General features: G+C 32.5%; 1 protein-coding gene across 1 annotated transcript; it reads right to left on the minus strand.

Moving 5' to 3' along the window:
- Positions 1–7,449: 7,449 nt before the first annotated feature.
- Positions 7,450–11,643, minus strand: LOC131014680 (uncharacterized). The gene is made up of 6 exons (XM_057942732.1): positions 11,145–11,643; positions 10,968–11,021; positions 10,754–10,827; positions 10,102–10,219; positions 9,586–9,644; positions 7,450–7,838 (listed from the first exon to the last, which is right to left on the minus strand). Exons 1-6 carry the CDS (start codon positions 11,229–11,231, stop codon positions 7,760–7,762), a joined length of 471 nt encoding a protein of 156 aa, XP_057798715.1. The 5' UTR covers positions 11,232–11,643; the 3' UTR covers positions 7,450–7,759.
- Between the last annotated feature and the right edge of the window lie 60 nt (positions 11,644–11,703).

Here is an 11,703-nt window from a genome sequence, read left to right on the forward strand (position 1 = left end):
CTCCGCGATAAATATTCACAAACATCTCATAGTATTCACAATATATCCAATGTCAATTGCTATTAAAATATCATCCCAGTGATACTTGAACTATCAAACATTTAGTTAAATCAAGCATTTTTTTTATTTGCACGACGGAATTGATGATTGAGTTGTTTGTAATTGGTGTGATATTATGCATGACTGAGGTAAGAATACAACTGAAAAAATTGTACATGCTCAAATCTTTATGAAATGAATTGTACGATGATCTTTGTTAATTCAATTTCCAATTTCAAAATCTACATTTTAAACGTAAAATTTTGGTTGTTTATGTATTGATGGTATAGACCATCTTAGATGAACTGCAAATGGGTAGAAATATTTTCTCATATATGCACAAATAAATTCAGAATTGATACTTATGGTTTTTAATGAGTTTTAATGTTCCACAATTTTTTGTGTGCTATCATATCTCACTATTACATTTATTATAGTAATATTATGAATTATTTTAATTTTATTTTTAGAAAAAATTTATACCCTATCATTGAGTTTATTAACCTATTACTAACAAAAGTGAAATAAAATGATAAAAAAACAATTATATACCCTAATTGAATGCAATAAATTTTAGTTAATAATCATAAAATTAAACTAAAACAAATTGAAATAATAAAAAAATATATATATGAGTGGTTCGTACTGTGCGTACATTCACACGATATGGATGTCTTTATAAGAGAAGTCCACTTAATTTTATTACTCAATGAATTACTCTGTTTATAAGTTAAAAAGATTTGAAATACTCCTCCATCCCGTGTAGCTTGAGCAATTTATTTTTGATATGGGTTTTAAGGAGTTACTCCCTCCGTCCAATAATTTAAGGCCTTCTTTCTTTTTTGGGACGTCCACCAACTCATGGCCTATCCATTTTTAGTAAGTTTTTATTTATATTTAATTGGTGGGTCCCAAAGCAATACACTTTTTCTCCACTCAACTATTAAACAATACATTAATTGTGGGTCTCTTTCTCCACTCAACTAATAAAAATACACTTTTTCTTAAAACTCGTGTTTTGCTACTTAGGTCATGAATTAGTGGACAGATGGAGTAATATTTTGTGTGTTAAGTGTGATAGATGAAAAAGTGAAAATATAAATAAAGAAAAAAAATTCATATAATAAAAATGCTCAAATTTCGTAGAACAATTTAAAAATAAATACTGCTCAGATTTCACGGGAACGGAGGGAGTAATACTTTCGGCCTATGTTAGAAAGAAATAAGGAAATGATTTGGGCGAATCAACTGACTTCAGATCCTTGGTAGTTGGAGACCAAACTGTGGCTAGTGGCTACCCTTTCAAGTTTCAAAACCAACAATTTTTTTTTTAATCAATGCAGATTCAACACTGACCAATGGCACATCTCTCTCTCTTGGGAGAATCAAAATATTACTAGTATTTTTTTTTTAATAAGTCAACACATTAAATTTTCGTTAAAATGCACAAATAATAAAATTCTTGGCACACTTTTGGTTGTATTTAGAAACAAAAAGTGTGCCAGAAGGAGTATATATTGCTTTTGCACTTAAACGAAAATTTAATGTGTTTGACTCACTAAATTTTTTTATTAGATATTTAATATTTTGATTCTCCCAAGCAGTCAAGTGAATATTTAGTTGTGGGGTTCGTGTAATTAATTAGTCTCTTCTAGTTTCTGATCTTGGTAGTTGGAAACAGTAGTCAAGAAGACTTGCTAATTGCTGTCTGATGAGCTTTATGAAGCTGTCTCACATGTCAAGCAACGTGTCGTGATAGATTTTTCAAATGCTTGTAGAGAAGGTTATAGACTTCTTGTTTTAACTAATGATGATGTTATTTTTTTAAAGATGTAATTATAAACACAAAATTTTTGTATTCAATGAATAAAATACAAAATTACGTATAAATTCAAAATATATGAATTGAGATGAATTTGTTGCGAGTTGTGATTTTTTATTTGATCATCTGATTCTTATCTTTGAATTTCTTTTCGAACGATCCCAAAGATTTTTGATAACGTCAATCAAAGTCATGATTTTAGATTAAACGTTGAATTTGGTTTGATGAAGAACGTTCTTAGAATTTGTAAGAACGCCTTGAAGCTTTTGAACTTGGTTTGAGTTGATTTGATGAAGAACATTCTTAGAATTTGTAAGAATGCCTTTAAGCTCTTGAACTTGTGAGTTGATTTGATGAAGAATATTCTTAGAATTTGTAAGAACGCTTTGATTGTTAGAATGTCTTTGTTCGGTGAATTTCTCCTTCAATGCTTGAGCTCTTCATTTAAATTGTTGGAGATGTCTTTGTGATAGTGAATTTCTTCATAGCACTTTAAAGATTTAAAGGAGTTTAAGAACACCCCCCTGAATGCTTAAGAACACTTTAAAGATTTAAAGGAACTTAAGAACACTTTGAAGATTTTAAAGGATGTTCGAGTATTGTAGAGAGAAAGAGAATTATCTTTTCTCTCCAACTTATGCCTTCTTCAAAATTATCCTCCACTTCAATTATATCTTACGCTTACTCCAACACCCCAATTTATAGGTGTAGGGAACTGGGCTTTGGGCCTCCAAGTAATGGACTTTAGGATTAGATGACAATGGGCCAATAAAATCATTATATTAAGAGTTAATTGTCTATAAATACACGAACTATACTCAAATTTTGGTTTTTGACTAAATCTATTTTTTTGGTCAAAAATACATAAACTTTTATATTTTTAGAATTTGACCGGAGCCGAAAGTTAGTCGGCTAATAAATTGATTATCTGAATTCTGATGGGCAATCTGAAGGTACCGTTGGAAAGCTCTTAATGTTATCTTTCTAATGATACTTATATTGTTGGGTTTTGATAATCGAAAGTAGTAAAAAAATGGCATGAAAGTCGAGGTCACGAAACTCTATATTTTTTCCTTTTTTCAACCACTTTCGGTTACCAAAACTCAACAATATAAGTATCATTAGAAAGACAACGTCAATAGCTTTCCAATTGTACTTTCAGATTGGCCATCAGAATTCAGACAATCAAGTTATTGGCCAATGAACTTTTGGGATCATGTCAGTACTACATCCTTCCGGGAGACTACGTACAGGTGGGGACGCCTTTGCCAGCGGAGACACCCGCTACTGCCCCTGAGTCTCCGATGACCTTGCCACGAGATTCTACACCACGTGCCTCAGTTCTAGGGCGCCGTGGTAGGCACGATGACGAGACAGGCCCTTCTCGTCCACGGGCTCGTAGGGATTTCCCATCGCCTCCTGACTCAGCGATCCGAGCTACTGCTACTCCACCACCACTGATACCTACGATAGACGCAAGGTTTGAGGCTGCCATGGCAGATGTCGACAGGGTCATGGCCAACATGAGGGAGTTTCTAGATAGGGGCAAATACCCTATGCAGGAGGATGACGATACAGCGCAGTATGGTACGATAAGGATTACTCGTCCTGAGTAATAAAAGCGGAGGATGACGATACCGGAGGATGACGATACAGCGCAGTATGGTACGATACAGCGCAGTATGGTACGATAAGGACATACTATAATTCATTGAGTAATAAAAAAATATATATATGAGTGGTTCGTACTGTGCGTACATTCACACGATATGGATGTCTTTATAAGAGAAGTCCACTTAATTTTATTACTCAATGAATTACTCTGTTTATAAGTTAAAAAGATTTGAAATACTCCTCCATCCCGTGTAGCTTGAGCAATTTATTTTTGATATGGGTTTTAAGGAGTTACTCCCTCCGTCCACTAATTCAAGGCCTTCTTTCTTTTTTGGGACGTCCACCAACTCATGGCCTATCCATTTTTAGTAAGTTTTTATTTATATTTAATTGGTGGGTCCCAAAGCAATACACTTTTTCTCCACTCAACTATTAAACAATACATTAATTGTGGGTCTCTTTCTCCACTCAACTAATAAAAATACACTTTTTCTTAAAACTCGTGTTTTGCTACTTAGGTCATGAATTAGTGGACAGATGGAGTAATATTTTGTGTGTTAAGTGTGATAGATGAAAAAGTGAAAATATAAATAAAGAAAAAAAATTCATATAATAAAAATGCTCAAATTTCGTAGAACAATTTAAAAATAAATACTGCTCAGATTTCACGGGAACGGAGGGAGTAATACTTTCGGCCTATGTTAGAAAGAAATAAGGAAATGATTTGGGCGAATCAACTGACTTCAGATCCTTGGTAGTTGGAGACCAAACTGTGGCTAGTGGCTACCCTTTCAAGTTTCAAAACCAACAATTTTTTTTTTAATCAATGCAGATTCAACACTGACCAATGGCACATCTCTCTCTCTTGGGAGAATCAAAATATTACTAGTATTTTTTTTTAATAAGTCAACACATTAAATTTTCGTTAAAATGCACAAATAATAAAATTCTTGGCACACTTTTGGTTGTATTTAGAAACAAAAAGTGTGCCAGAAGGAGTATATATTGCTTTTGCACTTAAACGAAAATTTAATGTGTTTGACTCACTAAATTTTTTTATTAGATATTTAATATTTTGATTCTCCCAAGCAGTCAAGTGAATATTTAGTTGTGGGGTTCGTGTAATTAATTAGTCTCTTCTAGTTTCTGATCTTGGTAGTTGGAAACAGTAGTCAAGAAGACTTGCTAATTGCTGTCTGATGAGCTTTATGAAGCTGTCTCACATGTCAAGCAACGTGTCGTGATAGATTTTTCAAATGCTTGTAGAGAAGGTTATAGACTTCTTGTTTTAACTAATGATGATGTTATTTTTTTAAAGATGTAATTATAAACACAAAATTTTTGTATTCAATGAATAAAATACAAAATTACGTATAAATTCAAAATATATGAATTGAGATGAATTTGTTGCGAGTTGTGATTTTTTATTTGATCATCTGATTCTTATCTTTGAATTTCTTTTCGAACGATCCCAAAGATTTTTGATAACGTCAATCAAAGTCATGATTTTAGATTAAACGTTGAATTTGGTTTGATGAAGAACGTTCTTAGAATTTGTAAGAACGCCTTGAAGCTTTTGAACTTGGTTTGAGTTGATTTGATGAAGAACATTCTTAGAATTTGTAAGAATGCCTTGAAGCTCTTGAACTTGTGAGTTGATTTGATGAAGAATATTCTTAGAATTTGTAAGAACGCTTTGATTGTTAGAATGTCTTTGTTCGGTGAATTTCTCCTTCAATGCTTGAGCTCTTCATTTAAATTGTTGGAGATGTCTTTGTGATAGTGAATTTCTTCATAGCACTTTAAAGATTTAAAGGAGTTTAAGAACACCCCCCTGAATGCTTAAGAACACTTTAAAGATTTAAAGGAACTTAAGAACACTTTGAAGATTTTAAAGGATGTTCGAGTATTTTAGAGAGAAAGAGAATTATCTTTTCTCTCCAACTTATGCCTTCTTCAAAATTATCCTCCACTTCAATTATATCTTACGCTTACTCCAACACCCCAATTTATAGGTGTAGGGAACTGGGCTTTGGGCCTCCAAGTAATGGATTTTAGGATTAGATGACAATGGGCCAATAAAATCATTATATTAAGAGTTAATTGTCTATAAATACACGAACTATACTCAAATTTTGGTTTTTGACTAAATCTATTTTTTTGGTCAAAAATACATAAACTTTTATATTTTTAGAATTTGACCGGAGCCGAAAGTTAGTCGGCTAATAAATTGATTATCTGAATTCTGATGGGCAATCTGAAGGTACCGTTGGAAAGCTCTTAATGTTATCTTTCTAATGATACTTATATTGTTGGGTTTTGATAATCGAAAGTAGTAAAAAAATGGCATGAAAGTCGAGGTCACGAAACTCTATATTTTTTCCTTTTTTCAACCACTTTCGGTTACCAAAACTCAACAATATAAGTATCATTAGAAAGACAACGTCAATAGCTTTCCAATTGTACTTTCAGATTGGCCATCAGAATTCAGACAATCAAGTTATTGGCCAATGAACTTTTGGGATCATGTCAAATTCCAAAAAATTAAAAGTTTATGTATTTTTTGACCAAAAAGATAGATTTGGTTGAAAACCAAAATTTGGATATAGTTTGTGTATTTATAGGCAATTAACCCTTATATTAAAAATACTAATTATATGAGTATCTGTTTAATTTTAAAATTATATTTAATTTAATCCTAAAAAATAAAAATATAATTGAATATTTACTCAACAATTTAGTTCGATCACAAATTTAATTGTCCACAGTAATGATCTAAACATAGGACATTCCGTCTTGACTCTTGGATGTTGTATGTGAAATAAGAACATCCACAGTGGCTTACTCGATGGGCCTTACTCGAGTAAGCTGCCCATCGAGTAAGCTACTGTGGGTGGTGGGCGATTCGAGTCTTACTCGATTAATCGAGTATGACTCATTCTTTGATTTCTAAAGCACGTGTAATGCGTGCTCCAAATTAAAAAAAAAGAAAAAGTTAAATTCGGATGTTTTAAAATTTGAGATGATTCAAACATATGTTTTAATTATTTTTTTCATTTTCTTTACTATTTCAAAAGTAAGTGTCATTTTTTTCTCTTTTTTTTTCGTTTAAATATGGAGTATTTTAAAGTTTCTTATAACTTTGTTTTTTTTTCTTTCATTTCTATATAATTTTCGAATCAATATTTTGTTTTTGTTTTTAATTTATAAAAGTATTTATCATTATTTATTTATTTTATTTATTAAAATTACAAATTTAAAATAATTAAATTACATATATTAAATTTACTTTAATTTTACAATATTGTAAATATAAAATATATTTCAAGTTATGTTTTAAATTTTTTAAATTTTGTAGGTTATTTGTAAGTTTTAAAAATTAATGCAATTTTAATTTGAAGTAAATTGTGTTATTTAAATTTGTGTAATTAAAGTTAACTGAAAGATACGAAAATCAAAACTAAAAATAATGAGTAAGAGAATGAGTCACCCCATTGTGGGCTCCTTACTCTTAAGTAGTCCCCCACTCTATTAAGTAAGGAGTTTACTCAACCAGTATGGATGCTCTAACAATCTAATTTTTTAGCCGCTCAAAAAAGAAAAGACATCAATTCTTTGGTGGTTGAGGTTGAGGTTGAGATTGGAGCAACTACAACCACCCCACCAACACCACCGTAGTCATTAACACATCAAACTCATTTTCCTCGTGTAATGCAAACTTATCATAGTACATACTACATCACCAACAACCATCTAGGAAAAACCAACTTGACAACAATGTCATAGAAGAAATTCCCATAAAAAAAGATCTTGATATGAGGCTGCAGATAAACATGATGTAGGTTTGGAAGCAACCTTTGACAACGTATGTCTTGCAACACTATCCGTCTCTTGATGAAGCCTCCATACATAAATTTTGATCGAATGCAAGCTAAACACGAAGTCATTATAGCGAGTGGAGAGAAGCTAGTGGATTCAACTAACAACACACAAAAAACTCGCATAATTAAATCGTTAATCAAACAAAATATCCAGATGAACAAGCCTTGAGAAGATAGTAGCACTCGACATGTTCTGAATGAAACCCTATGAAGCCAGGGGATCTTTAAAATCGTCAAAGACATCAGTCTCCCACAACAAACTTGGAGCGACGCAGCTGATGTTATATTCTGGATAAAGAATTAAATGGAAAATTGTCATATTTAAGATGGCCAAGAACCAGTCAAATGAGGATGATTCAATTTTGTGAAGGCAACAAGGAAGAAGATGGCCGCATTAAGTCATCTAGATTTCGGTGTCACAGAGACGGATTGTCAGATCAGACACCATTCTACGGGCAAATGGAATATAGCTTAAGCTGTACCTGCAATGGCCCAAATGGTTGAAATAATGAGTACATTAGGCAAGAACCCAAAATGGGGCTTTATCCAGAATGCATAATGTGTCAATGCATAATGAGCACACTCGACATTTATCATTCAGCAGATTATGTGTTTCCCCGATTTCAAGACTTTAAGTCTAAAGTTTCACCCTTACTCGTGAACAACATTTACAAAGGTTTTAGCTGTTTCAGTTGGATACTTTTTCTCCAGAAGCAATTTCAAGTTAAAAAAGATATTTAGACACAAGTGATTAATGGCAATACTGTAACTTAAGCGATACACGTCTTATTTGGTGAAAGCCGACAGACAAGTCTTGTTTGATTCTTTAGTTAGGCACGAATTAATTATTACTCATGGAAAGGGTACATTTTTTAAAGGCAAAGGTTTTACTGGCAAAAAGGAGATATTGCAGAAGGTCTTTTCTTCAGGGATAAAATGTCAAAATAATATTTTCGATACACTCATGGATCTTAATCATCCTATTATATTTCCTTCTTTCTTCTTCTTTTACTTTTTGTCCTGTCCTGAATATCAAGACACAACATGTTTAATAAAGTTATGTAACTAATGGTTTCTGATTGGAAATTCTACGACTCAGCGATTTGCATTTACAATCAGTAGCATAAATTCAGGACTCCTATCTTAGATTTCTATGCTGGGAATGAGAAAGTTTCATCAGACTAATCATAAAGATAGATAGTAGATTCACGAGATTTTTATCTGACACAGCAAAGAAATGTATATTCAAAAAGAAGAAACTATATTTCAAGGGCAATAATGTGCGCAAAGTCAGTTTTTTTATCAGACAAATTAATTTCCATACAATGTTCAAAGTGACACTTCAGGTTTCCAAGTTCCAACTATTTGGAAGGTAACTTCTTGAGTTTTTCTTACAAGTCTTAGTTCTTTTTCTGCATCTTACTTTTCACAGTATGTTGTTTTATCCTTTGCACATCATCACATCACAATCTCCAATACTAGCTGATAATGATATTCATCAGATAACATAGTTCAACTTTTCTGCATCACAATTTGCTCAGAGAATTTCAATTCAAGCATATCAATTTGGGAAACAAAACCAGTTATTTCTTCAAAAGTCAACTGCTATTTAAAAGGAATACAATACTTCACCGGGAACAAAAAGTATTTCTTCCCGAAAAGTATAAAGTTCTACCTAAGTAAACATTTAGGATACGAGATGGGGAAGACTAGCATACATGTGATAGACATTAATGTTTCCGTCATAAGTGAGGAAGCATAAAGACTTCATGCTTGTACTTGTACTTGTGCTTGTTAGAACAGATACAATTTTCATGCAATTAATATGATACTTTTTGGACCTTGGCTCAATTGGTCGAAACTATATAGTGAAAATTCCCATGAAATTCCAAATGCTATACCACTCACAGTTGTTTGTTGCCAATATATTATGTTGGAACTTGTAATTGTAAACTTGCATCTGCCACTAAAATACAGCCCTCAATTTGCATAAATCATAATCTATTCGTAAACTTGTAATTGCCACTAGAATACAATGAGCTGAAGGAAGTTACAATAAGAAATATCAATTAGTTGAAGTTATTAGATGTGTCAACTTCGTGGTGTGGAACCACATAGGCTTCCACAAACATACACAGGCTAGAAAAATTAGATGTAGTGTATGTGAAACAGTAAAGAAGATGTAACAATAGAATGCAAGATTAGGTAGATGTAAAATACAACACTTACCAAAATAGAGCACAAATTTCACATATCACGGCAATTAAGGTAAGAATCTTACTGTGGATCTGCAATATATAGGATGAAGCACTTGGTAAAAATATAATTTATACATGAATATACCAATCAACGAGTTAACAAAAAACCATAAGGTGAATTCGTATAGGATAGGAACGATAGATATGACATTATATTCAATCAGGTTGCTCTAGTATGACTGGGAATAGGTATAACTAAGTTGAAGATAGCAGACTTACATTAATTAGCATAATAGCCTAAGTTGATATGCATAAAAGGATGGTGTAAATGTGTTAGCACTGGTTAATGAATTATTTAATAGTACTAAATTTCTTGCACTGCTACCAAAACATTAGGTTATGTTTCGTTGAAAGACTTTTAAATGCATGCATATCTTTACACCATTGTGCTTCTAGAAAACCATTTTTACTCCCATCATAGTCCTCTTATTAGGGATATATTTCTATAATTTTGGTTATCATATCCAATTTAATCCAGTAGGCTTACCAAAAGACCACAAACAAGAGCCACGATCACACATCCACCATAAACTGCAGTAGCATAGACGCGAACATCATCAAGCATCATGTTGAGCTGTTGCCTGGGTCCAATGACGAAAGCTGTGCTGCCAATTAGATTCCTGATCAGAAACTCAGGGAAAATATCCAAGGAAAATGCATAACTTCACCAATTAGTGTATATATATATATATAAAATCATGATAATGTACTATTCCCATTGATTCTTCATATAAATGGTCAAAAAACAAGTTCTTCTTTTTCGTTCTGCCATCACCAAGGTGGGGATGGATAAACCACCGTCTTTTGTCAAGTAGGAGATATTTGTTACAAGCCATCTCATGCTAGTAAGTTTTCAACTTGTATGTAGAGACTATTAAAAAGAATGTCCACCCCACCCGAACTTTGCTTCCGCAGACATACTTATAAGACCAATCTTTAAGGCTTTAAGCAGAGATTACAAGCAAACAGCTAGAACCATGTCTACTAGCAGAGACAACGATTAAATTGGATAGTCTTAAATTTTGCTACCATGATCCGAGAACACCAATTTTCTTTTCACCTGTGCCAACTTCAAAAAGAACAAGGAAAACCAAAAAAACAAAACAAAAACACTAAATTATGCAACAATGACAATGTACCTCCCAACTGCCAGCACATTGCCAAAGGTAAATAATAGCGCGAATTTGATGGGCATCGCGAAAACAATCAATGACTGCAATGAACATTGATCAAAATAAAGGTCGTTAAAATCATCCCCATTCATGAAATAAGTCAATACTTTCCCAATAAACTGCAAACTTCAGCAGGATTTCATATTGAGAAGATTGAACAATTCAAGTGGGATGCTCATACCAAGAACATACAAACAACCCCAGCTAGTAAACAAGCACCGAATCCATAAATCCTCTGCTCAATTAAGAAGAAAACCAAAAACAAAAAAAAGTGAAACCAAAGTAGGTTTTTAGAGAAAGATTGAAGTAATACATCGATTGTAAATCAGTTGATTCATGAGTTGTTTGATGGTAATACCTGCATAGGAGAGAGAGAGCAGAGACCTTCGGTCCCTTCAAGAAAGTAATCTTGCTGTTCTTCATCATCTTGGGTAGAATTCCACATTGTCCAGAATTTCACAAGCTTTTTTGTTTCATGAAATCAACAACTTATTCAAGTTTAGTTTTTTAAGAGAGCGGAAAGTGGAGTGGGAAAATAGTTGTGGGTGCCTTCGCAAATAACATAAATTTGTGTCCCAACATGTTTGCAACTTCAATTCAACTTTATTTTTCTAATAATAATATGTGATCAAATCCTAGTAGTATATTTTATAGTTATTGATATATTTCACGAGACTTGTAGTATATTTTTCGTTGCTTTAATAAATGTATTATAGATGTAAAACTAATTGCAAAACAATAAATTTTCAAGTGGTGAAGTAAATAAAAGAATGCACATAAAAATATTCAATGATATATTTTTTTAAAAAAAGACGTGACTAATTAGCTACTACTGTTAAACGGAAATAAGTGGAGTAGTAGGGAGCAAACTAAAATTATTGAATTTTCAGTACATTTAAATGAAGATATATACTAAT

Source organism: Salvia miltiorrhiza, chromosome 3 (assembly GCF_028751815.1).
Source record: "Salvia miltiorrhiza cultivar Shanhuang (shh) chromosome 3, IMPLAD_Smil_shh, whole genome shotgun sequence".
NCBI classification, from domain to species: domain Eukaryota; kingdom Viridiplantae; phylum Streptophyta; class Magnoliopsida; order Lamiales; family Lamiaceae; genus Salvia; species Salvia miltiorrhiza.

Excerpts from the sequence above, each read along its gene's own strand:
- LOC131014680 (XM_057942732.1), bottom strand. The coding sequence starts at position 11,231 with ATGTGGAATTCTACCCAAGATGATGAAGAACAGCAAGATTACTTTCTT. Across the intron at positions 10,828-10,967 it reads GGGTTGTTTGTATGTTCTTG|TCATTGATTGTTTTCGCGAT; the intron begins GTATGAGCATCC and ends TGTTCATTGCAG. Across the intron at positions 7,839-9,585 it reads GAAATTTGTGCTCTATTTTG|GTACAGCTTAAGCTATATTC; the intron begins GTAAGTGTTGTA and ends GGGCCATTGCAG.